This window comes from Rattus norvegicus, chromosome 1 (genome assembly GCF_021556685.1).
Source record: "Rattus norvegicus strain SHRSP/BbbUtx chromosome 1, alternate assembly SHRSP_T2T, whole genome shotgun sequence".
NCBI classification, from domain to species: Eukaryota; Metazoa; Chordata; class Mammalia; order Rodentia; family Muridae; genus Rattus; species Rattus norvegicus.
Genome location: NC_141534.1, coordinates 118,011,865 through 118,037,739, shown reverse-complemented (window position 1 = coordinate 118,037,739; position 25,875 = coordinate 118,011,865). Strand labels below are relative to the sequence as shown.

The 25,875-nt window shown below is 39.0% G+C and overlaps 1 protein-coding gene across 29 annotated transcripts; it reads left to right on the top strand.

Moving 5' to 3' along the window:
- The first annotated feature begins 1,563 nt into the window (after positions 1–1,563).
- On the top strand, positions 1,564–25,697 carry Nipa2 (NIPA magnesium transporter 2). Of its 29 annotated transcripts, none has more exons than XM_087556778.1 (10): positions 1,585–1,835; positions 2,517–2,637; positions 3,491–3,564; positions 5,188–5,285; positions 11,310–11,358; positions 12,124–12,352; positions 13,785–13,841; positions 19,100–19,190; positions 20,794–20,954; positions 23,465–25,697. In XM_087556778.1, the coding sequence occupies exons 6-10, from the start codon at positions 12,214–12,216 to the stop codon at positions 24,094–24,096; spliced, it is 1,080 nt and encodes a 359-aa protein (XP_087412904.1). In that variant the 5' UTR covers positions 1,585–1,835; positions 2,517–2,637; positions 3,491–3,564; positions 5,188–5,285; positions 11,310–11,358; positions 12,124–12,213; the 3' UTR covers positions 24,097–25,697. The 29 variants fall into 29 exon arrangements, with proteins under 29 accessions (NP_001100988.1, XP_087412904.1, XP_087412969.1 ...); XM_087556843.1 differs by having other exon boundaries at positions 1,585–1,985; XM_087556878.1 differs by lacking the exon at positions 3,491–3,564 and having other exon boundaries at positions 1,585–1,639.
- Positions 25,698–25,875: the final 178 nt, after the last annotated feature.

Here is a 25,875-nt window from a genome sequence, read left to right as displayed (position 1 = left end):
GTGCTATTTTAAACTTCATCAAGAACACACAATTTTATTTAATTTTTCTTTTGCTTTGTTTTCCTTTAGAGACAAGGTCTCACACTGTAGCCAAGCTCCCCTGAAAATGTGTATGTAGCTCAGGATAATCTTGAATTTGTGGCAATCAGCTGTTTCTGTCTCCTAAGAGCCTAGAAAAATTAGATTTTAAAACTTTAAAGAGACCCATGATCACTGCCTGAAGCACTCACAAAATATTAGATATGGAATGTTATGCATTAGAAAAATTATTTGGGCATTTAAAGAGTCTGCCTTCGTACTAAATAGGCACAGCACACATGTGCTGATCCCACACACACCTGTTCTAATGAACAGTGCTTTTATGATCAACAGGTCTTTGGAGGTGCCTGTTGTCATCTTTATCAGTTATTCCTGCCTATCAATTCAAACCAAAATGAGATGGCAATCACTTATTCTTTCTCATATGTCTATGGGTCAGTGGGGGCAGTTTTGCTGATGTGCACCAACCTGACCCTTGCCAGCAATTACGAGTTAGCCAGGAAGTCAGGAGGGTGGCTTTGTTCCTTGTCTACATTGTTCTACATTGTTCCCTCCTGCCCACCAGTCCAGGCTTCTTATCAAGTTTCATTCTTTGCTCAACACCATTCCCGGGCCAATGCAGATTCAGGGAGAGTGGAAATGCAGGTACTGTAAAATGTGTGGACACAAGGAAAGGCGGAGAAAATTGGAGTCATTCTTCATTTATCTACCAGACCATCAAAGTCCCACTTGTCAGTCATTATTCTCCACCTTATATGTCATCTAGGAGTTCGCTGAACCTAAGTATTGAGCAAAATAAGTCCCCAGAGCCAGTTTTAAGACACTTGGGTTATCTGGTTGTCAAGTTCACAGCAGAGTAGCTTTTAAATTAGCTACTTAGCCACTCCTGTAATATTTTAGGCCATCACTTCAAAAGCATTAGAATAGGGAATAGGAAAACTACACTGCTGTTTTTATGTTTCGATAAATATATAGTTCATTTTACAAGGACCCCCCCCCCCTTCCACCACCACCACCACAATGTTCTCGAGATTAGTCACATCCCGGAGTAACATATTCAAAGACCTTTACGCCTTTAACCAAGGATTTTCAGTAGCCCTCGATGGATTATCCAAACTAGAAGCAGCTGAGGAAATGCTAGTACTGTGTTTCCTGTGCATCTCTTGGAAAAGAACGCTTGCCCAATGCCGGGTTCTTACCGAATCACAAGGTCTTCCCCAAGCTTTACCGCCTCTTTCCTGGAAACCTATCTTCTTGCCCTGCCCACTTCCGCCCTTTGCGGTCAAACCCACGCCTTCATTCCCAAAGGTCTCACAGGAAGACTCCTAGAAATTCGGATTTTAAATAAGGAGCTCACAGGGCTTGATTTTTTTTTTAAATCAGGACTTGATTTTTTTTATCAGTTGGTGAGCAAAGACCATCTTAGAAGACACCACTCCTAGCGGTCAGGAGCGAGCGAAGAGCCTTGAGGGGGCAGGGCCTGAGCTGAGCCCGCCCAGTGCGTACGCGGTTTTACGTCACTACTCTGCGTCCAGGTTTCCCGGCAGGTTCGCGGCGGCCCCGCTGGTGCTGGCCGCGGTGCGGCCGAAGGCTGTCCGAGGTAGGCTCCTCTCGGCTCTCCTATGGAGAAGGCGGCGCTCACTGCAGTCCCGGATGCACGAACTTCCCGCGGGACGTCGCCGGAGACGGTGGCTGTGTGCGCGCAGGAGCGAGCTGCCTGCGTGGGGGTCTGAGCGGGCACTCGGGTCGCGTCCCGGAGGGAGCCGCGTCGCCCGCCGGCCTGCGACGGCCCTAAGGTAGCTACTTCCTGTAAGCAAGCACCAGGGCTGGGCTGCGGGCTGTCTCGGCCGCCTGAGGTCTGAGAAGGGCTCCAGGGGCGACTTTCTTTTTCGCATGTTCTGAGGTGGACGCAGCTTCCCTTGTGATCCGCAGTGAGGAAGTCCGTGGTGAGTCGGATGATTGCCATTCAGTCTGGCGGAAGTCTGGCTGGTTGGCCCTGTCCGATCGCGTACTTGATAAGTTCTGTATATCAGTTTTATTTGCCTTCACGAGTTTTCAGAAGATGGTTTCAGCTCGCTGAAAGGTTTTGAGCATGCTTGCCTCAATTCCCTAGCACTTAATAGGGTCGACGAATCTTCCTTTTCATGCAGTTACACAAAACGCAGTGTTTTGGGTTCATGCTTCTTTGATTTTACTACTCTAATGTCAAGGCATTTAGTTTAGCAGTGAGTCTTGAGTTCTGTTTCTTGGGATTCTATAGCAAGTGCCCACTTGATACAATATTATTTATTTTTAAATTAAAAGAGGAAGTCCGGGAGCAGAGACCTTTCATTCCAGTAAGCTGTATGTAGAAGCTCACTTGACTGGTTCTTACAGTACTTACTAAGTGAAAGAACATGGAGGCCAGTAACTATATTTCTAAAAGTATCTAGTAATTTTCTGTCCTTTCACCTACTTCCATATTTTCTTCTTTCCAGGGTGGAACTACTCTGCCATGGTTAAATACTTTAAATGGGAATAAAGGATAGCATTTCCAAGAAAATGAGAATGAATAAATCATCTCTGTTTTTTAAAAGAAAGACCATATTAAACTTACATGTAAGTTAAAACTTTAATTTCTAACAGTTTTGCTGAGTTAGGTCAGAGATTAGTTTCAGTAGTATTGCAAGTGTGGGTCTAAAATTATTAGCCAAGAAACTGGGGGGATGGCTCAGTTGGTAAAATGCTTATCTCTTAATCACCCTCATGAACATCTAGGCATGTAGCAGCCCACCTCCGTCTAGCTAGTCTTGTTGAGTCAGTAAGCTTCAAACTGATTGAGAGACTCCATCTGGAAAAATAAGGTGGAGAGTGTCTGATACTGCTGTTTTCTTTAGTTTTCTGCAGATGTGATCTCACATGGGGAAACCCCACTATTTCTACTTGCTGGTTGGTGTGCACACACAAGAAAAATGAGCTAAACATGAAGTTGAGCATGCTAAAAGCTTTAGATAGCAGTAAAAACTACGTAGAAGTAAGCTTGAGAACTGAACTTTTAGAGCTAGGTATGGTGGTACAAGCCTGTAATTCCAGCACTCAGGAGACCGGGACGGAATGATTTCAAGATCAAGGCCAGCCTGGACTACATAAGGAGAGCCTTCAGCTCTCACATTTTAAGATGGTATGGCAGAGCCAATCTATTTTCTGAGTGACCCCCTCATGAGTGCCTACATTGTGAGATGTGTTTTCTGTAGCTGTAAAGGAGAACTATTTTCTGATACTGTGTGAGGCAGTAGCCCTTTGTTATTAGATGTAAGAGAAGCAGGTCTGCTTGTTTTGAAGCTCTGTGACGATATAAAATGATTCACACATGACTACATAGTACCCACTTTTTTCTATAGAAAAAGTAAAAAGCTTCACCTAAACTCTGATTTATTTATTTATTTATTGATGTTTGTTGTGGTGTACACAGGAACTCCGTAGAGTGGCATGGTGATGGTGGAGTAAAAGAGAGACGTGCTTGCATCAAAGGATGCAAAGTAACAAGTATGTAGAGTAAGTTGTGAGAGTTAATGTATAACATGAAGTTTAAAGTTAGTAAAAATTGTATTAGAGACTTTAAAACTCCTTACTTGATAAACTAAACAGAGTTCTACATACTTCTGTATTGTAGAACTAAGCACATATCTCAGATTAAAGAGTTCCCAGGTATAACATTTTGTATATATCTAATTGTATTAATTTTGTGTAGATAAATTTGAAATTAACACTTGTCTAAAGTTATTCGATGACTATAGGTAAAAATAAATGGATTGCAGGTGTCTTTATGTCTTTTGGCTTTGTGTCTTGCTTATAGGGGCTCCTGTGTGTTCTGACATGTGATGTTATTTGACTGTGGTATCTCACATATCTTTGCTCACTTAGGATCAACCATAGTAATCTTTCCTTTTCCAGAAAGCAGCATACCTGCTCTTAAGTAGAACCTGAATTTATATTGCTGCTTTGTTCTTTTTCCATCCCTTTCAAGTGTGCTCAGTGTTACCTCATCAAGGCCTCCTCCCTTAGCGCTTTAATGTGCATTATTTTTCACCGCAGCATTTACCACATTGCAGTGTCCTTTTATTTATTGCTTTACTCTGCCTCCAACTGGGAGGTAACTTTCATGAAGACCAGAGTTTTGATCTGTTTTTTTTTTTTTCTTCATGGCTGTATCCCCTGTTCATAAATACATTATGTACTCAGAACATCTTTGTTAGTTTAAGTAAATGTGATTGATAGGCAAGCCAGTTCTTCACTGAGTGCCACAGTGAAGGAGGTTATGATCTATATAAGTAGCCTTAATACAGATTAGAAAATTCAGAATGGAACAAGCAGAAGACTAGGGAGTCCATGAATCATGGTAATTACTTTGGCTCCTGGAATTCAAGCAGGACTTGGTTACAGGAGTGCTTTTTGATTGCATGCTTTGCAATGAAGACAGTAAACAATTAGGAGTAGGTTAAAGTGGCAGCCATGGGAAGAACACAAGGTATGTGAAATACGGTACTAGGAAATAAGATTTAAAAGTTAGGTGTGGAATAAAGGAAGGGTCTCAGTTATTGGTCTTAATTAAAATATTAAGACTTTGGTAAATAGTGGATAATCATTCTAAGGTTTTTTGGTTGTTTTTGCTTTTTAATTTTTGCTCATGTTAACTATTGTACAGCCTAACTCCTAAGTTTTTAAGCGGGGGAATAAGATCGGCAGAGATGTTCTCTACCCCAGTTGACATTGTGTGGTTTAAATTGGCTTAGGGCCAGGAGGCATGGAGGCACCGATCTGATTAGGCAGAGCAGATGCAAGGTCATGTTCTAGAGGTAGAATACGTGTGATACTGCTGGCTCTCTGGTACACTTCTGCTGATAACACTGTGAGGAATACTACTGGGGCGGAGAAGGTAACTACACTGGGACCCTGCTTTAGTTGCAGGTTACCTGCTGTGATTAGGAGACATCCTTTGAGAAAAGGAGAGAACAAAGGATGGAACCTGGGTTGAGTCCTGGTTCTGCTTCCTGCTGGTGCATAACAAGTTGTTTAATGTCTCTGCCCATTTTCTCATTCCTAGCTTCTTCCACTTAAAGATGTTAAATGTCCTGCTTTGTTGATCTCTATCTTACTACCTTGATACAGGGTCTCTCACTGAACCTGTGGCTGAGCTGGCAAGAAGCAAGCCTGAGCAGTCCTATTGTCTGCTTTCTCCCCTGTTCCTAGTGCCGCCGCCATTAGAGGTACTGCTGAGGCCATACCCAGCTTTTTTAAACTTAGGGTGCAGGGTTTTGAACTTGGGTCCTCATATTTGCTTAGCTATCTTCCATGTCCTCTATGTTTTTCTCATTCAGCTGTCTTTAAGTTTGCCTGTCTTATAGAAAATATCCCTGCAGCATGTGCTCAGCTGTGTTTGACCTTCACAGGTCACCTTCACCTTCACAGAGTGTAAGAACTGGGTATGACCAGATCAGAGACTATCAAATCAACTCATTTCTTTCAGGACATTCCCACATTTAGCCTATTAGTAAACTATAATTCCAAATGAGGTAATTAATTTTCATAGTTTAGTGGCTTATAGCTGCCTGAGAATTTGAAGACAAGCCTACACTCCTCCCCACCTGGTATTATTTCCAGAAGTAAACAGACTGAAAAATCAACCTTAATTCTAGAAAAGCATTCATATAAAATTTGCTGCCACAAATGAGTGCTTTTGTGGGAAACCACCATAGATAGCCAAAGTAATTTTCTTTAAGGAACTTAGAGAGTTCGAAGATGAAGAGTTTTTCTTCAGGGAGCTGAAGACTTGGCTCTTGTTGCTCTTGGAGATGACCAGTACTCACAGCCATCTGTAACTCTGTTCCAGGAGACTGGCCTTCATGAGCACCAGGGGCACACATCGGTACATGCACATATGGAAACCACTTCTACATACAATACTTATTTAAAGTTTTTTTTTCTATCTTTATTAACTTGAGTATTTCTTATTTATATTTTGATTGTTATTCTCCTTCCTGGTTTCCAGGCCAACATCCCCGTAACCCCTCCTCCTCCCCTTCTATATGGGTGTTCCCCTCCCCATCCTCCCCCCATTATCACCCTCCCCCCAACAATCCCATTCACTGGGGGTTCAGTCTTGGCAGGACCAAGGGCTTCCCCTTCCACTGGTGCTCTTACTAGGGTATTCATTGCTACCTATGAGGTTGGAGCCCAGGGTCAGTCCATGTATAGTCTTTGGGTAGTGACTTAGTCCCTGGAAGCTCTGGTTGGTTGGCATTGTTGTACATATGGGGTCTCGAGCCCCTTCAAGCTCTTCCAGTCCTTTCTCTGATTCCTTCAACGGGGGTCCCGTTCTCAGTTCAGTGGTTTGCTGCTGGCATTCGCCTCTGTATTTGCTGTATTCTGGCTGTGTCTCTCAGGAGAGATCTACATCCAGTTCCTGTCAGCCTGCACTTCTTTGCTTCATCCATCTTGTCTAGTTTGGTGGCTGTATATGTATGGGCCACATGAGGGGCAGGCTCTGAATGGGTATTCTTTTTGCCTCTGTTCTAAACTTTCCCTCCCTATTCCCTCCATTATTTAAAGTTTTTAAAAGTTTCTCTTCAAAGACAGAACAGTAATTGATAATTTCTAAAACCACATGTACATGATTGAGGTGACTTGCTCCCAAAGCCCTTTCAACTTTATATGTTTGGATAGTATATTAAGTAAAAAGAAAAAGAAAAAAAGAGATTTTAAACAGTGTCATGGAACTTTAAATTGTGAAGGAAATTCTTAAATAAGGCATAATAAAAGTAGGAGCAATTAACTTTCATTGACCTTAGAATAAAATGAATGGCTTTCTAGGCTTAAGGTTGCTTTTTCAGTCTGTTTACTTCTGGAAATATACCAGTTGGGGAGGAGTTCAGGCTTGTCTTCAAATTCAAAGGCAACCACCAAACTATGAAATTGAACGCCTTAATGTGAACTTAAGTACATAAAATAAATGCATTATTTTAATCACCCCTTTACCTTATTGATAGGGGAGAGGGTGATCAGTTCTCACTTCACGACCCTGGTGTGTAAGGTAGACAGCAGTTTCTTAGTTTCCTGTACTTAAACCAGAGAACCAAACACTGAACACACCATGCAGAGCCTCCTGGGTGTGGTATTCAGATTAGAATAATGAACTGTAGGAGGCAGGCTTTTTAATCAGAGGAGTAGCTTGTAGCTCCTGAGGGAGATGTGATTACTTGACTTGATAATTTCTTAGTCTGGGAGAATACCAACACCCAAAACATGGTATTAACAAAACAGTGCCTGGTTTCTGTGATAATGTTAGTTTGACTTTAGATTTTTTTTTTCTTTTTAAATCAACAGAAGTATGGAGGGGAATTTGTAGTGAAGCAGTTCATGGTTTTCCTAGCTGTATTAGATGTCATGGCAGCAAATAATATTGGTGTTTTTGTTGTTAGCTTTAATTTTTTTGTCATACCATGCTGGCTAATTTTATGTCAACTTCTCACAAGCTAGTGTCACTTTGGACTCAGGAACCTCAGTTGAGAAAATGCCCATACTACACTGGCCAGTGGGCAAGCTAGTGATGCGCTTTCTTGAGTGATGATAGATACGGGAGTGCCCAGCTCTCTGTGGGCCATTCATCCGTGGGGCTGGTGGTCCTATAAAAAAGCAGGCTGAGCAAGCTAGTTGTTAGTGCACAGCACTCCTCCCAGCCTCTGCATCAGTTTCTCCACAAAGTTCCTGCCCTGAGTTTGATGATGGACTGTGATGTGGAACTGCTAACAAAATAAACCCTTTCCTTCCCAAGATCTTGGCTATAGTGTTTTATCACAGCCTGAGAAACTCTAAGATAAATGTAATATATTTTGATCATATTCTTTCCCCTCCTATTATGTCTCTTAGACAACACCCCTCCCAATTTCATGTTCCCATTCTCTGTTAAAACAGATAGATAGATAGATAGATAGATAGATAGATAGATAGATGGATGGATGGATGGATGGATGGATGGACGGACGGACGGACGGACGGACGGTAGGAAGGAAGGAAGGAAAGAAAGAAAGAAAGAGAAAGAAAGGAAAAGAAAAGAAAGAAGAAAGCAGTAAGACAAAAAAATAACAAAGCAAAAACATGGAGTCCCTTTTGCGTTGGCTAACTGGAGTGTGGGTGATATATCCAGTATCACTCCATTGGAGAAAACTTACTTCCTTTTCCAGTAGGGATTGATTGGTTATAAATTGCTTTTGGGGTAGGAATGAGACTTTGTGTCTACTTCCCCTTCTCAGTGCTGGGATTTGTATGGTGTCACAGACTCCGTGAGCTCATATCACAGTTCGTACCAACCTTGTTAGTGTAAAAATGCTGTTTCTTTGGGGTCAGCCAACACTTCTGGCTCTTAGAAATCTTTGTGCCAAGCAGGGCAGTAGTGGTGTCCACGTTTAGTCCCAGCACTTGGGTGGCAGAGTCAGGTGGATCTCTTGAGTTCTAGGATAGCTAATGCTGTATGACACATTTTTTTTCTCTCCATTGATTTGTTGCTAGTCATCAGCCATTGGTATTTTGTACTGTGAACAGAGCTATAGTAAACATGTATATGAAGATGATTTTTGTGGCATGCCAGCAGTTTTTTCAGGTACAGGCCCATAAATGGTATAGTTATATCATATCTTCTGTTTTTAGTTTTTGGAAGTGTTTTCATACAAATAAATAGGCTGTACTCATTTACACCTCCATTCATGTTTCCTTATTCCACCCCCTCTATTGTTTTCTTGATAGTCATTCTGAGTTGAGATGGAATCGAAGTTCAGTTTTGATTTACATTTTCCTGATAGCTAAGGATGTTGGTTATTTATTGGTCAAAATAAATGTTATTAACATTTTTTGGTTATTTATTGGTCACTTGTAGAGGAAAACATTTGTGTGTGTGTATTTGGGGTGTGTGATTGTGTTCTTTGATGCATATATGAAGATTAAAGGAAAATCTCAGTTGTGAGTCTTCACCTTCTACTTTGTTATGAGACAAGAGTATTTGTGTACTTAGTTTTTGTTTTGGTTTCTGGTTTGGTTTTGGTTTTTTGAGGCAGGATTTTTCTGTGTAGCCCTGGCTCTCATGGAACTCATTTTGGAGACCATGCTGGTCTAGAACTTAAGAGATTGACCTGCCTTTGTTTCCCAAGTGTTGGAATTAAAGGTGCGTGCCACCACCGGCTGGCTGCTAGTTAGGTTTTTTATTTATCCTTTTCCCAGGCTGTGAGCATTGTCATTGCATTTTACTTAATATCTACTGTTATTACTTCCTATTGTACTTTGATAGTTTTCAGTTCTGACTCTGGCAATTTGGTTGTATATTACAATGCTGATCTGGATGATGAAGCTCTTTATTACATATTAATGACCACTCCAGAATAGGCAGCTTTATTTTTTAGGGTCAATTAACATTCATTCTCTTCATCTGTATTGATTTAGAAAACATGAAGCATACTTTGGAGCTGCCAGAAAGCTGTGATCTTACAAGGCCATACAAATTCTTAGTTTTCAGAAGTCAGATGAAAACTGGGCATGATGGCTTACTCATACCTTGCTATCCCAATATTTGAATACTTGTTTATAAACAAGTAACCTGAGCTCTAAGCAAATTATTGGCCTTGTAAGACCATAGCTTTCTGGCAGCTCTGAAGAATGCAGTAAAACATAGGTCTTTACAACTAAGACATATGTTTGACTCCCATGTTGGAAATTTTATACTTACTGTACACAGTCTGTTGAACTGTTTAACTTAGTCATCTAAGGGATATATATATATATATATATATATATATATATATATATATATATATATATCATCATATGGATAAACATCATTATGTTCATAGTTTTGAGTCAGCCAGTCAGCTGTGATAATTCTGTATGTTTCCTTGTGTTGTGATAAATGGGTTCTGTAGAATATGCTCTTCACTAGATGTATTAGTCAGTATTATCTAAAAGAACAGAGATGATTGAAAGATCATATATATTAAAAGAGGCTTAACTTTTTTATGGGTTTGAATGTTTCACCTGTATATATATGCACTGCATTTTCCTCTGGTGCCCATGGAAGTCAGAAGAGGATGTATGAGTTACAGATGGTTGTAAGCGACGATATCTGTGCTTAGAATCAAACCTGAGTTCTCTGCAAGAAGACCTCAGTTTGAGAGGGAGTATGATATGGAAGGACCTGGAGGGAAGAAAGGGAAGTTTAGAGAAGTGATATCCTTAGATTTTAGTTTAAAAATAAATTAAGAGAGGGAAAAGGCCAGTTGAGGTGGTGCATGCCTTTAATCCCACACTTGGGAGGGAGAGGCAGGTAGATCTCTTGAGTTCGAGGCCAGCCTGTTCTATAGAGCTAGTTTCAGGACAGCCAGGGGTACACAAAGAAACTCTGTCTCAAAACAAACAAACAAAAATCTACAGAGAGAGAAACAAAATCAGCTGGTTCAAATATCAGTGAGGGCCTACCAGCACCCAAATATATGAACTTGCCAGAAGGAGTGAAGAAGGCAGGCTGATAAAAAGCAGTTTCCTTCTTCCATGTTCATTTACCTAGGCTGCCATTATATGATGCCTCATTTAGGGTGGGCCTTCCTGCTTCAGGTAGTCTGATCGAAGAAACCCCTTACAGGAGAGCCTGGAAGCTTGCATTTACTTGATTCTAGATGTAGTAAAGTTGGCAACCAAGATTAACCATTACATGTGGTGATGGCAGGGTATAAAGAAATAACCAAAGTGTGGGTGACTTTTGATCCAGATGCTAAACTGGCAATCTGCCACATTCAGTTTCTTTGCCATTTATCAGAGCAGACCTGATAGCCAAGTCCCAAATCCATAGGATGAAGTGTATGGGAGTCATAATGAAACTACTGGTTTTCCCTGTTTGAAGTGCTACTAACTCAGTGTGGTAGTGTTTATTGCTGCTATAGTACTATCTTTCTTGTCTGCCTCCCTATTAAAGACTAAAAGTTACCATGTTTGTTTTGTATGTACATCTGCATGGATGGGTGTGTCTGCTCCTGGGAAATCAAATCTAAGGCTTTGTGCATGTTAGGCATGTACTTGGCCACTGAGTTACTTAGCCAAAAACCAAAAAAACAAACAAACAAACAAAAAATAAAAACCATACCATTTTATTTAAAGGATTAAAATAATATTTAGTGCTTGTAGCATGCATCTAATAAATACAGAGACATTATGGGGCCAAGTATGGTGTCAGTGATCTGTAACCTTGTATTCAGGAGGCTGAGGAAGGAAGGCCTAATCGGGGATGCTGAAAGCTGGAAAAAAGTATGTTTATTTTTTTCCCTCTGCTTTGTACACCTTAGTTTTAACACCAGTGAGGTTCATGAGTTGGTTCATTTGGAAATGGACCATCTTGTCAGCTATTACAGTCAGTATACCAGTAGATATGTTTGTTAAAATTGTCATCCTTTGCTAACAAAATAGTGCTAAAACTGCCCCTTTCAGCATGTTTCCCGATAGGATAAATAGATTATCATATACTTTTATGTCCTTATAGCTTCCTTTCCCTTGGCCATCTAGGGGCTCCCTATGTTGCTTAAGCTGGCCTTAAACTCCAATTCCCTGTGCATCTGCCTACTGAGTGGGAGGATTGCAGGTGTGTATTACCACACCTAGCCCCATTCATATTTCTAAAAGAATAATATATGCATAAGAAAAACATTTTCTTTATATGGAGATAAATATATCACATGTAGATAAATATATTGATAACCTAGATTCATGTATTGTTGTATTTTACTTTTCTTTGTATTATAGTCCACTCTTTTGCCAATTAGGTTAGTGCTAAGTTTAGATAGTATATGTATTTCTAGTCTATTATTAGTCAGATACTAGTTTTGTAATGAGAAAAGTAAGTTGTCAAAAGCATTTAACTGCTTCTTTCTAGAGTTACTGATAAAATACGAACAAGACCAGTACCAAAGTAGCTTCTTTTTTCCTTTATGAGGAGAGAAATGAAGTAAATGTTTGAATTGGATATGAGCTGTCCTGATTGTTTCGTAAAAACTCACCTTATTTCATATCATTTAGGTTTGAAGACTGCATCATCCTGCCTCCAGTACAAGCAGTTTCTCTGTTCGGTGATCAATGTCACTCACAGGAACTTAAGTAACTAACGAAATGAGCCTGGGGCGTGGAAAATATGACTTTTATATTGGTCTTGGATTGGCTATGACCTCCAGCATTTTCATTGGAGGGAGTTTCATTTTGAAAAAAAAAGGCCTTCTGCGACTTGCCAGAAAAGGCTCCATGAGAGCAGGTAAGCTATGCCCTTTAGGTATCAAAAAGTACACATATACTCATACACTCAGGTTCCTGAGTATAGAGCACTGTCTTCATCCTTTGTGATTATATTTAAATATTTGAACTGTTCAAGAGATTTCTAAATATTTAATAGTCAGATACCAGTTTTGTAATGAGAAAAATAAGTTGCCAAAAGTAGTTAACTGTTTCCTTCTATAGTTACTGTCAAAATAGGAATGGGACCGGTGCCAAAGTAGTTTCCAAGGTTTAAATTTCACTATGTCTGTGCGGGAAGAAATGTGATCCACGAATAGAACCAGGTTTTTATTGAAGACTGGGATATTTTGTATGTGATAGAACTTGTGACTTCTACCTTAGATGTTTTTATTGATGTAAAATTGCCCAAAGGAAAGAATGGTCTTGTCTGGCTTGCATTTTCCACTAATTGACCTGAATGGTGTGTGTTGTTTTCCCCTAGTTTACAGATATGTTACAGTACGCTGGAGGATACGCAGTACAATTGAACTTTAGTTCAATCCATGGACATCCATTATAGTTCCCTTCATTATGAGATATTAATGCTTACATTCCATCTTCCTGGTTGTACTTCATTTTAGACCTTATTGGACCTTATGAATAGACCATCTTTGTGGCCAGATCTAATTCAGCAATGTTAAAACATAAAACAGAGGCTCTTAGGATTTAATGGACAAAGGAGGAAATACTAGCATCTCAGCTATTTTCTATAGCTGTCTAACCTTGGTCTTAAGGCATCCCTGTTATTATTCCTAAATTATATATAGGCTTGTAAAATTCACTTTTTTTTCCTCATGGACAGTGGCTGAAGTACCAATTGCTTTTCAGCTTAATATGGTCAAGGAAAAAGTAGATCGTCTCCTGGCAACCTAGTTTGTGAGCATTTCTCAGTCTTTGTAGGACCATAGTGTCTTCTAAGTAGGGCTACATATGTCTCAATAGCTTTCCTCTTTGCTGACTAACTCATTTGAAGTTTATCTATTTCTGCAACCCTCCTCCCTCCAGAAAGGATCTCATTCTAGTTCAGACTGTCCTGGAACTTAGGCTGTATTCCAGGCTGCCTTCTGACTTGTAGGACTCATCTAGCTTGAGACTTCCAAGTGCTGGGATAGCAGATGTGCACCACTTGCCCAGCTTTGTTACTTTTTGTTGGTTCATCTTTCTTACTCATTAAAGGCGCCCTTTAAAAGGGCACTAAAGTACAAGGCTTAAGTTACTTTTTTAACTCCAGAGTATAGTACAAAGATGAACATTTTTAAGAATCACGATCCTCATATCTCTTTTCTAAAGCAATCTTGAAATATCCAAGAAATCTCATATCAGACATTTTAAACTTTGTGTTTAATCCTTTTTACACATTTTACAAGAGAATGATAATCTTCCAACAAAATAAAATATTTCTTTATTCACAGGTCAAGGAGGCCATGCATATCTTAAGGAATGGTTATGGTGGGCTGGACTGCTGTCAAGTATGTATAGACAACATTTCAAGAAAGCAATATATGTTAACTACTTTACATCTTGTTATAGCTCATATTAGCAAAATTTTAAAACATTTTGTTTGTATAAGTTATATTATAAAAATAGATTGAAGCCTATAAAAGTAGCTTAGTTAATTGCTTATTTATTTCAAATAATAAGATCTTTATAAAAACTAATCTGATTAAATCATTTTTGATATATCTTTGCCTTTAAAAACGTTTACTGGATAAGTAGGTTAAAAGGTGTATGTGTGCTGGGGCAGGGAGGAGTAGAGCACGTGCCTAACATGTAAAACACCCAGGATTTGATTCCCTAGCACTTTACAAAAGAAAAGAAAAGGGGCTGGGGATTTAGCTCAGTGGTAGAGCGCTTGCCTAGGAAGCGCAAGGCCCTGGGTTCGGTCCCCAGCTCCGAAGGAAAAAAAAAAGAAAAGAAAAGAAAAGAAAAAAATTGGCAAATGAAAGTTAGTAGAAAAAAAATGTGATTTTTTTTTATTTTTATTTTTTCTTCTATTATTTCTCCAGATTGTTCATTTTTATTTTGGTTGCTATCTTTATGATGGTAAGTGAAGGGGGCTGGAAAGATGGCTCAGTAGTTAAAAGCACATGTTGCTCTTTTGGTGACCTGGGTTCTATTCCCAAAACCCATATAGTTGTTCACAACCATCTTTAACTCCAGTTCTGCGATATCCAATACCCTTTTCTAACCTCCGTGGACACCAAGAATGCTCATAGTGCACATACATGCATTCAGATAAAACTCTGAGACACAAAATTAATCTTTAGATTTATTTATTTATTTTGTATATGAGTACACTGTAGCTGTCTTCAGACACACCAGAAGAGGGCATCGGATCCCATTACAGATGGTTGTGAGCCACCATGTGGTTGCTGGGATTTGACCTCTGAAAGAGCAGTCGGTGCTCCTAACCACTGAGCCATCTCTCCAGCCCCCCACAAAATTAATCTTAATGGGAGCTGGAGATAGCTTAGTGGTTAAGAACACTGGCTGCTTTTCCAAAGGACCCAGGTTCAAATCCTAGCATCTACATGGCAGTTCACAGTTTGAGTTCCAGTTCCAGGCTGTCTGACACCCTCACACAGACATACACAGGCAGAATACCAATGTAAATAACACTTATAATGTAAATAAAACTTACTTAAAATTTTTTTAAGTGTGAAATAAATTGTCCTTAAGACACTTGAGACATAGGCTGTACAGTGGTGGCACACACCTTTCTTTAATCCCAGCACTCGGGGGACAGGCAAATCTCTGTGAATTTGAGGCCAGTCTGGTCTACAGAATGTGTTTCAGGATAGCCAGGACTACACAGAGAAACCCTGTCTCAAAAAAAAAAAAAAAAAAGAAAAGAAAGGATACCCAAGACTTGACTATTGATGCTTATCTACATTGTTATTGGTGCTGAAGACATAGTAGAAAAAGGAAAAAAAGCATTTCCGCCCCACCCCCAAAATGCCCACTTGCAAAAAAGCTTACATTTTAAGTAGGGCAGACAGTAAGAATGATAATGATAGGTTAAAGGGTGTGTGTGTGTGTGTAGAGGGAAGAAACAGAGCTAGAAGGAGGATATGAACTGGAGAGTAAGTAGACAGACTTTTAGATAGAAGACTAGGAAGGTTAAACCTTACTGAAAAGGTAATATTTGAGTAATAGACAATTGAGGATTTGAGGGATCTGGCCATATAAGGAAAAAATATTTGAAATGAAGGAAATAGTAACTAAAGACTTGACTAAGGAATGGGACTAGCTTGTGAATGGGATAGCCTTTTCTTTGATGCCCCCAGTTGTTCTTTTTTTTTTTTTTTGGTTCTTTTTTTCAGAGCTGGGGATCGAACCCAGGGCCTTGCGCCTCCTAGGCAAGCACTCTACCACTGAGCTAAATCCCCAACCCCCAGTTGTTCTTGCCTCCTGATATTCATACCTTTAAGTAATCCTCTCTTGCATAGAATTAGTGCTGGCCCGCAGTGGTCACAGAATCCAGGAAGTTTGATGTATGACTTCTAAGGCTACATCATAAATGGAAGGTCAGCTTTTCCCTTTTTTCTTGGATTGTTTGTTTTTAGAGAAGCCAGTTGCTGTGCCGTGAAGACTTTCAAAAGGTCTTTACAGAGATCCCCAAACAGCAGCCAGCCATACCAGTGCCTGGGATATGGTTCTGACCTACAGATACTACAGCCTTGGTTTACATCTGACCGGGGCTCTTAAAAGATACTGACCATTTCCTAAAGTCTCGGTCAGCAAACCATGTCAGTTAAAGTGCTAGTTTTAGACTGACATACTTTAGAGTGATTTGCTCCATAGCTAGTGCTAGAATATTAAAACTTCAGGAAGCATTAAAGAAAGTTCAGTAGTAAGGGAGCGAGGGAAATAAGGACAGTAGGAAATAGGGACAGAGAAACGAGGGCATTTATTAAGCAATGTTGGACTTTTTAGGTCACAGAAAGGATTTTGAATTTGTTAGATTGACAGCCATTGGAGAACTTCAATAAAATGTGTGGTATAATTTCTTGGGCTGCTTTGTTTTGAGGCATAGACTGAATATATAAAGAAGAGGTGACAGCATGGACCAGGGAGTATAGTTAAACAAATTCTGAATGTTTTCAATGTAGAACTGACAAAATGTGTGTATTCTCTTACTGAACAAAATGTATGGTATGAAAAGACATTAAAGACTTGGCCACAGTCAGTAGAGATGACTATTTTGATGCTAAAGATATAGAAAGGACCTGAGCAGATCAGGTAGGAAGAGATCAGGAGTTTGTTCTGAGTGCATTAATGTTAAAAAAAAGTTTATATTAAATAAAGCAGATATGTGAGATTGGCAGTTAGACAGCTCTGGACTTTTACGAGGTCATTCAGGCTAGTGACAAAACATTGTGAGTTGCTATCTCTTTAAAGCCAAAAGATTGCAGGATATCATTAGGAAATGAGACTATATAGAAGTCTGAGTATCAGATACTCAAAATACAGAATAGGTAGATTTAGAGTTCAGAGTAGAGACTGGAACTAAGCTTCAAAATAATGAGAGACCAAGTAAGCCTTCTGTCTTTAGAGCCAAGTGATAGGGTTTGGGGAAAGAGTTTTGGTTGGTATCAGATGATGTTGATACAGTGTAAGTACAGTGAGGATTGATCACTGACTACTGGATTTAGCAATATGTAAATGCTTAGTGACCATAAGCAGCAGTTTTAATATTAAAAACTTTTGAGTAAAACTTTCTTTTTTGAAAGATAGGAACTCACAAGAGTGTGATTGCTCACACCTTTAATGCCAGTAGAAGCAGACAGGTCTCTGAGTTTGAAACCAGCCTGGTCTACATAGCTACTAGTTCAAAGTCAGCCAGAGCTACATAGTGAGAACATTTCTCACTAATTAGCTAGTTTGTTAATTAAAGGACATGGTTTTACATAGCCGAGGCTAGACTTAAACTGCTAAGGTAGTAGCAAATGATCTTGAACTTTTGACCCTGCTGCTTCTAAATTCCAGGTGTTGGGTTACATACATGTCCTCTCACTTAGTTTTACAGAGAACTTTTTTGAATATTAAAAAGAAGATGGATATAGTGGTATAGTGCTTGAGCTAGATACAGTGATACTTAAAAAAACAGTCACTTTAAAAACCTTTTTTCCTCGAGTTTCCCTGTGTAGCATCTAGAGACTAGGCTCGCCTCAAACTCGAGATATACGTGGCTCTGCCTCTGAAGTGCTGGGATTAAAGGCATGATCCACCGTGCCCAGCACCCTAGTTTTTTTTTAGGTAAGGCAGGAAATATCAGGACAATACAAGAAGACTTAAAATACAAATACCACACCCCTACAGTCCCCTTTGACAGTGTTATGTAAGCAGAGAACAGACTGTGGTCAGTGATGTGTTGATTAGTTTTGGTCCATTTGACACAATCTAGAGACACCTGGGAAGAGGAAACTTGAGTGAAGAAATTGCCTCCATCACACTGCCCTGAGGGCTTATCTGTGGAGCATTTTCTTAATGATTGATAGGAGAGGGCCAAGCTCACTGTGGGCAATATCAACCTGGGCGGGTGATACTGAGTTATATTAAAAAGCAGACCTGGGGGGCAGGGAGGCTGGCTAGACATGGCTCAGCAGTTAAGAGCACTTGTTGCTCCTGAGAAAACCCACAGCCATCTGTAACTTCAGTCCCAGGGGAGCTCAAGTCCTCCTTTGATTTACTTGGATACCATACACACATGTAGTATACATGTATACAGGCAAACAAAAACATTCATATACATAAACATACATTTAAAAATTAAAAAAAGAGGGGTTGGGGATTTAGCTCAGTGGTAGAGCGCTTGCCTAGCATGCGCAAGGCCCTGGGTTCGGTCCCCAGCTCCAGGAAAAAAAAAAATTAAAAAAAGAAAGCCAGTAAACAGCAGAATGATGGATAACACTAGCCTATCTATGATCCTAGTACTTAAGAGGCTAATAATGCAGAACGATCAAGAGTTTTAGGCCAGGAACTGGAGCAATGGCTTAGTAATTAAGAGCACTGGATGCTCACAACTGTCTCTAACTAGTTCCAAAATATGTACTATCCTCTCTGGCCTCCTGCAAAGGGTACACAGATATATATGTAGACAAAACACTCATGCACACAAAATAAAAAAAAATTAAAAAGTGTGAGGCCAGTCCAGGTTACATAATGAGAACTGATTTCAAAAACAAAACAACCTAAAGAAGGGAAAAAGTACCTTCTCACCACTACTAGAAAAAAACCAGTCAAATAGAAAGCATGAGTCCGCGCTAGGGTCGGCCTGGGTAACATAATGAGACTATCTCTAAGAAAGAGAGAAGCAAAGAAGGAGAGAAAAGGAAAAAGGAGTAGGGAAGAAGGAAACAAGATAATTGAGAGTGCAGTTGAACTGGCAAGACACAATCTCAAAAGGTAAAAATAAAAAAAGTTGGCTTTTCAATGTCAGCTTCTTTTAATTAGATTTGTTGTCCTAGTTTACAAATATATTAATACCCTTATACATAAATTATATGTTTTAAATTAAAATTATTGATTTTAATTAAATTTACTGACTTGGATCGTTGGTGCCAGATGTTGGTAATATACAGCACTCATACCTAGATGAGAGAAGATATGGAAGTTATAAACAACAATATAGTTAAAATAATAGGTATGTGTTGCATAAAATACAGACATCTTCATATTGAGTCCATTCCTGTCTGAGATGGGTTTTTATTGTTCCTCTCTTCAGTGGGAGCTGGTGAAGTGGCCAATTTTGCTGCATATGCATTTGCTCCGGCCACACTGGTGACTCCACTAGGTGCACTCAGCGTCCTTGTAAGGTAAGAATGTATTTCACGTGAGAGATGGTATTTCAGTCCATAAAATACTGAAGTACTGATTATGTCAATATATTTGAACACCCTTGAGGATTTTTTAATAATCCCTAGTAGTGTTTTTTCAGTTACCTTCTTTGCATAGTTAACTATTGATTTGTGGGACAAAACCCTTTATCTTTGCACTTCTATCTAGGACCAGCATGTTAGTGATTTCAACTTTAGAAAAGTTGCTACTTGTCTAACATTTACCATTCAAGTAAACATACACTGTTGTATGTAAAATTTATTAACTATTATAGAACATCAAGCCTCGGGTGAGGCGTTGGGGAGGTTGTATACTGCTAAAGACTGGCGTGAGGTACTTGCTTTGCAAGACCAACTTAAAACCTGTCCTGCTTTGTTACTGTAATGATCAATTCAAATAGCTAAGCTTATTTGAAGTCTGGGTTTTTATTACTATTTTGAAAATTGATAACTATTGTTGCTGTTTCTAATAAGTTATATATAAAATATGATTATTTTACGTTTTTATCTTTAACTTTCCTTTATTATACTGTGATCTTATTTGCTTATTCTGTACTTTCTTTTTAGGTTTGAATAAAACTAATATGTTATAAAAACTTTGCAGTTTATAGGCAAATTAAAAATTAAATGTTCTCAGGTTATAGTTTATTGACTCTGTATTTCTGAGTAATTTAGGATGATTGTAGGCAAATCATACACAAATCAATATATAAGGGCTGGCAAGATGGCTTAGCAGGTAAAAGCACTTACTGCCAAGTTTGGTGGAAGGGAGACAGCCTACTTATGCAAGTCATCTTCTCATCTTCAAACAGATAGAGAGACAGCCAGAAAAGAGACAGAGATGGGGGGGAGGGGAAATAGTAAATGTAATTTTAAAAAAGAAGGTAAATGTTAGTACATTGAAGTTTTGTAAACTTGAAGCATTGTTGGATACAGATTTTTTTATTAAGAACTCGGCTGTGTAAAGTACAGCGTTGATTATTTGTACGGAGTATTACAGTAAGAAGATGATAAATGCACAGTTTCAGTGTATGTGAAGGGGTGGTTCATTTTGTCCCAGGTGTTTTAGGGCAATAGTTCTGGTGGTCCTAGACTAGATCTGTGGCTCACACAGAAATGCCAGTCTAAGAGAGAAGCAGTAGGGAAGACAAGGGAGGAAGTATAATAAGTATGCTGCTGAGACAAGGGGGCAGCACTTTATTACAGCTCTTCTGGGGTACTGACACGAGCTCCCAGTAGATACAGAGAGAGGGAGCCACAGTACTCACAGCCAAGCAGTCTCAGTCTGGTCAGGCTAATTGATTAGGAGGAGGGTGATTGCAGAATAAGCAAAGGAGACAGGTGCAGAATGGAAGCAGAGGCCACGTTTTTCTCCTGCTAGTTGGATGTTCACAAATTCAGGTAAAGAGACAGTACTTTTCTAGCTAAACAAACTTTAAGACTTTGTTAAAGTTTTATGATTGATTGTACATTTTCTTTGTCAAAAAACTAGAAATATTTTTGTGTGACTTTGGTAATCTTACTAATTTTAAAAGTTTGAAAAAAGCTAATTTAAGTGTTCAATCTTTATTCTTCCTTTTAGTGCCATTCTGTCTTCATACTTCCTAAATGAAAGACTTAATCTTCATGGGAAAATTGGGTGTTTACTAAGTATTCTAGGATCTACAGTTATGGTCATTCATGCTCCAAAGGAAGAGGAGATTGAGACCTTAAATGAAATGTCACATAAGTTAGGTGACCCAGGTAAGAAAAGCTTAATTAGTACTACTGTACTTAAATTTTATTTTTATTTTAATCTAGATTTTGTATGTACATAGATGAGTTGTTTTGCACAGGTTATAAGAAATGGTTTTCATGTGTCCCTAGCCTCTTGTCTTTTTTGTTTAATTATGTTTTAATTTCCAAATATATGCTTATATCACTATTTCCTTGATCATAGTCATTATCTGGTATCTATTACATTTACATAGGCTTACTATATTTCTTTATATTCCCCTTACAATAAAACTTTTATTGTTAAGCATTATGATTACTCCCTTCTTTCTCTCTTCTTTTACTTTCAGTCTCTCACTTTATAGCCCAGGCTGGCCACCAGCACATGGTGCCCGCCTCAGTGTCTCAGGTGCTAAAATTTTAGGTGCATCACTCTACCAGCTTCTTGGAGTTTTCCTGTAGATCTTGAAATTTACCTCAGGATCATTATCTTACTTGCTTAGGCATTCCTAATTATCCAAAGAAATCCCCACTTCCTCTTAGAACTCTTCTCCATTGTCCGGTTCTATCTAAAGCACATCAGGCAGCCTGGGTGGACTTCGCACCAGTTATCTGGTTCCCTCACCTTTACACTGCTCCACAGTGGATGTGAGTGTTCTGTGCTACTGAGGCACATTCTGACCTGACAGGTAGAATCAACTTGCTTTTCAGACATAGTCTCACCATGAAACTTTGGCTTGTTTGGAACTCTGGTATACACTAAGATGGCTTCAAACTAACAGAGATCCACCTGCCTCTGCCTTTCAAGTGTGTGCCACCATGCCCAGTTCAGGATTCAGTTTTCTCAGATTTACTGTAGTAGTTGAGTTACCCGGTACTTTTGATACACTCAGAAATACATCTATTACTGTCTTTCTTTCCTTGTTCCTGTCTGCTTTAAATAGCTCGTTGTTTGTGGTGTTTGAAGGAGTAGAGTGGCTTTTCTCAGTCTTGGTTTGTTTCCTGTTTGTTTTTATATTTTTCTTCTTTCTGACAAAGTCTCATTATGTAGTCTAGGCCAGTTTTCAACTTTTGATATAGTCAGAGACAATCATGAGTTCCACATGCTTCTACCTCTACTTCCAGAGTGCTAGGGTTACTGGCATGTGCTCCCCGTCCCTCCCCTTCCCCGCTTTTCATCTTCAGATGCAGAAGGTCATCTATGTACTATCTGCAGTAGAGAACTTCTGAGAATCACAGAGAACTGTGGCTGGCCCACATAATTGTCACATAGTTGTCAGCATATATGTCAGCATAGTATGATGCATACTGCTATTCTCCATACTCAACCTGGACCCCAACAGTTTTTAGGTTCTCTTGCTGCTTATCCTGATATTTGATCTATTTCCAGATGTATCCCTTTTAGGAAAACAACTCATAACTACTGATTTTTATATTTCTTTTTTCTTTCTTTCTTTCTTCTTTCCTTCCTTCCTTCCTTCCTTTCTTTCTTTCTTTCTTTCTTTCTTTCTTTCTTTCTTTCTTTCTTTCTTCTTTTTTTTTGTTTTGTTTTGTTTTTTGAGACAGGTTTCCACTGTGTGGCCCGAGCTGTGCTAGAAGTCACTCTGTAGACCAAGCTGGCTTTGAACTCAGAGAGCTGCCTGCCTGTTCCTCCTGAGTGCTGGGATTTAAGGTGTACATCACCACCACCTGGCTATAACATCTGGTTTCTGCAGATGGAGATGAACATTCAAGGGCACTTCTTGAACTTAGTCTGCATTAGCATCTCCTTCCCCTGCTCTGATTATCATTTCCCCTGCCTTGTGATTTAGAATACTTTAAAAGTGTTAGTGGTGGGGCTGGGGATTTAGCTCAGTGGTAGAGCGCTTACCTAGGAAGCACAAGGCCCTGGGTTCGGTCCCCAGCTCCGAAAAAAAGAACCAAAAAAAAAAAAAAAAAAGTGTTAGTGGTGCAGCCACACTCTCTTATTCCTACTCAAGTGGCAGAAGACAGCCTGGTCCACATACAGATCGAGTTCCAGGACAAACTGGGTATGCAGAGAAGTCCTGTCTTGAAAAACCAATAAAAATAAAAATGTTAGTGGTCTAATTTTTTTATGCTATTTTAAAAAGCTATTTTAAATTAAAAGCTTATTTTAATTTTAGACTGTACATTTAAAGTGGTACTGAGGATTGAATTCAGGGCTTTGTATATTCCAGGCGAGTGCTCTGCCAGCTGCACTGTCTCCAGCCCTCCAGTGTGTACTTCTGATGTATTTGTGTGGGTGTGATTTTGCTAGAGGAGCAAGGGAAAACTAATTTTTGTTCTAGGTGACAAGTCACCACCTGAGAATTATTTTCTTACAGTCACGTGTCCCTTTGTGTGAATAGGAGTTACCTTCAATTAGTAACTTACAAATTCTTTAAGATTTCAAAATGAATCCATCAAGTAGTTTTATAGGCAAGACAAATCTGAGGATGTAGTACTGGGAGATACATAAACCTTTCCTGTTGAGTTTGTATATACATTGTTTCAATATAGCTTTTCTTTGCTTCCTCTAGGTTTTGTGGTCTTTGCAACATTTGTGGTCATTGTGGCCTTGATATTCATCTTTGTGGTGGGACCTCGACATGGACAGACAAACATTCTTGTGTATATAACAATCTGCTCTGTGATTGGAGCATTTTCAGTCTCCTGCGTGAAGGGTTTGGGTATCACTATAAAAGAGTTGTTGGCTGGAAAGCCTGTTCTGCAGCACCCCCTCGCCTGGATTCTGCTGCTTAGCCTTGTGGTCTGTGTGAGCACACAAATTAATTACCTAAACCGGGCTCTGGACATTTTCAACACTTCCATTGTGACTCCAATATATTATGTGTTCTTTACAACTTCAGTTTTGACGTGTTCAGCTATTCTTTTTAAAGAATGGCAAGATATGCCTGTTGATGATGTCATTGGGACCTTGAGTGGCTTCTTCACAATCATTGTGGGGATATTTTTGTTGCATGCCTTTAAAGATGTCAGTTTTAGTCTAGCAAGTCTGCCTGTAACTTTTCGAAAAGATGAAAAGGCAGTGAATGGCAATCTTTCTAATATGTATGAAGTTCTTAATAATAATGAAGAAGACTTACCATGTGGGATTGAACACACTGGTGAAAATATCTCCCGTAGAAATGGAAATCTGACATCTTTTTAAGGATATGTTTGAAAAGTTAACCTATAATTCTGTTATAAAAGTGATTTTTGAGTGTCAGAATGTTATCTGAAAAAAATTGTCCTCAAATAATGTCCTCTAAAGACAATCTTTTTTTTAAGTTTTCACTAATTTGGATCAAGAAATTACTTTTCTTATATTTAAACAATGGTAGCTCACTAAAATGACCTCAGTACATGGCTAATTTCTAATAACATATTATTGTAAAGGTATTTTACATTTTTATTCATACTCCAGAAATCTAAATGCACTAATGATAAATTTTAAGCCTATAAAAATGTTTTATTTTTTCCATCGGTGATGAACATTAAAATGTACATTTGTGATCCCCATTTCATCAATACCTCATCACACCAAGGCTTCTTGATTATAAAGATATGTGTGTGATTCCAAGAAAATAAGTCTCAGGTGGTGATTTGTCACCCAAACACCTGGTTTCTCACACACATCTGCTGGCCTCCTTTTGGAAAAACCCACTGTGCTATCAGTCAGTACTTGCTGCTTCTATAGTGACTGGATCTGTGTCATCTTATGTGAGCTCTTGGACCTTTTAGTGTGTGTGTGTTCAGAATGGATTACATTGTCATTCAGCCCTTAACAACTCTGGGATGTCAACAGAGACTTGTGGTTTCTTAAATTTAGAAACTCATGCTTGCATAAAATGACAAGTTGGAACAAAGTTCTTTCTGAATATTCTGATTCCAAATGCTTAGATTTAAAATATTTGTAGAATACATCTCTTTGAACCAAGTGGTTTATTTTGCTTCAGAGTTTGAACTTTTTTTTTTTTTTTTTTTAGAAACTGTGAAAAAAATGTTTATAGAAAAATGCAAATAGGTACAAAAAGGTTAGGCCAATGTAAGGAACACTCTCCAGCTTCAGACCTGCCCACTTCAAAGTCATGTATTAGCTTAAAAAAATTCACCCTCTTCCATGCTACCCCCATTAACAGGAAGAACTGAGGTTTGGGCCTGTGCCTGTTTCCTGTTTCCTCCCTACAGTTATATAGTGACTTAGCTTTTGTGAAGAATTTTATTTTGGAGTGGGGGTTAGCTTTGTTCTACTATTGGCACTCTTAAGGATACTTGCCTTGTGGGCCATACTGGGTGTAGTCACAGTCCACAAATGTTGTAAAACTGAGCTACATTTCCAGAATTCCTATGTAACTTAAATACCAGAGAGAACAGGTTTCCCCTGCACCCTCACCGATATACTTTGTCTATTTTATGTACTGTATCTATGTCTTATTTTGCACATAAAAAATAGCCAATGTTCATTCCCTTGGGGGTGAAAAGTTTCCTCATTGAGAATGTGCGTGTTGTATATACAACACTTTATATATATGTAATCTTGTACACAAGCATTTTATTTGGCCTATCACTTGGTAATATGGTTGTTAACTTTTAAAATCTACACTTCATAGGGTCAGGACAGATGCCGTTACAGCTATTCATATCAACAAAAAATATTTTAGGTAACTTTTTGATAAATAGGCTTGTTTAAAATGTAACTCAGGTTTACAGTACAACCGAATAGTACCTGTGTTTTATTTTCTGTGTAAAATAAAGCTCAAAGCTTTTGGATTTTGGTGTTTCCCAGCCCAATGATGTTTCTCTATTTATGTTTGTTTTTAAGACAGGGATCTTACTATGTTCCTTAAGCTGTCCTTGAACTCCCAGCCTCCAGTGATCTTTATTCCTCAGCTTCCCAAGTAGCTGGGACTTGAGTGGCATATCACAGTACCAGATTCTCAATTTCTCT

Coding starts and splice junctions, on each gene's coding strand:
- Nipa2 (XM_087556801.1), top strand. CDS start 12,214: ATGAGCCTGGGGCGTGGAAAATATGACTTTTATATTGGTCTTGGATTG. Junction 13,842..19,099: donor GTGGGCTGGACTGCTGTCAA/GTATGTATAGAC, acceptor TCCTCTCTTCAG/TGGGAGCTGGTGAAGTGGCC. Junction 20,955..23,464: donor ACATAAGTTAGGTGACCCAG/GTAAGAAAAGCT, acceptor TGCTTCCTCTAG/GTTTTGTGGTCTTTGCAACA.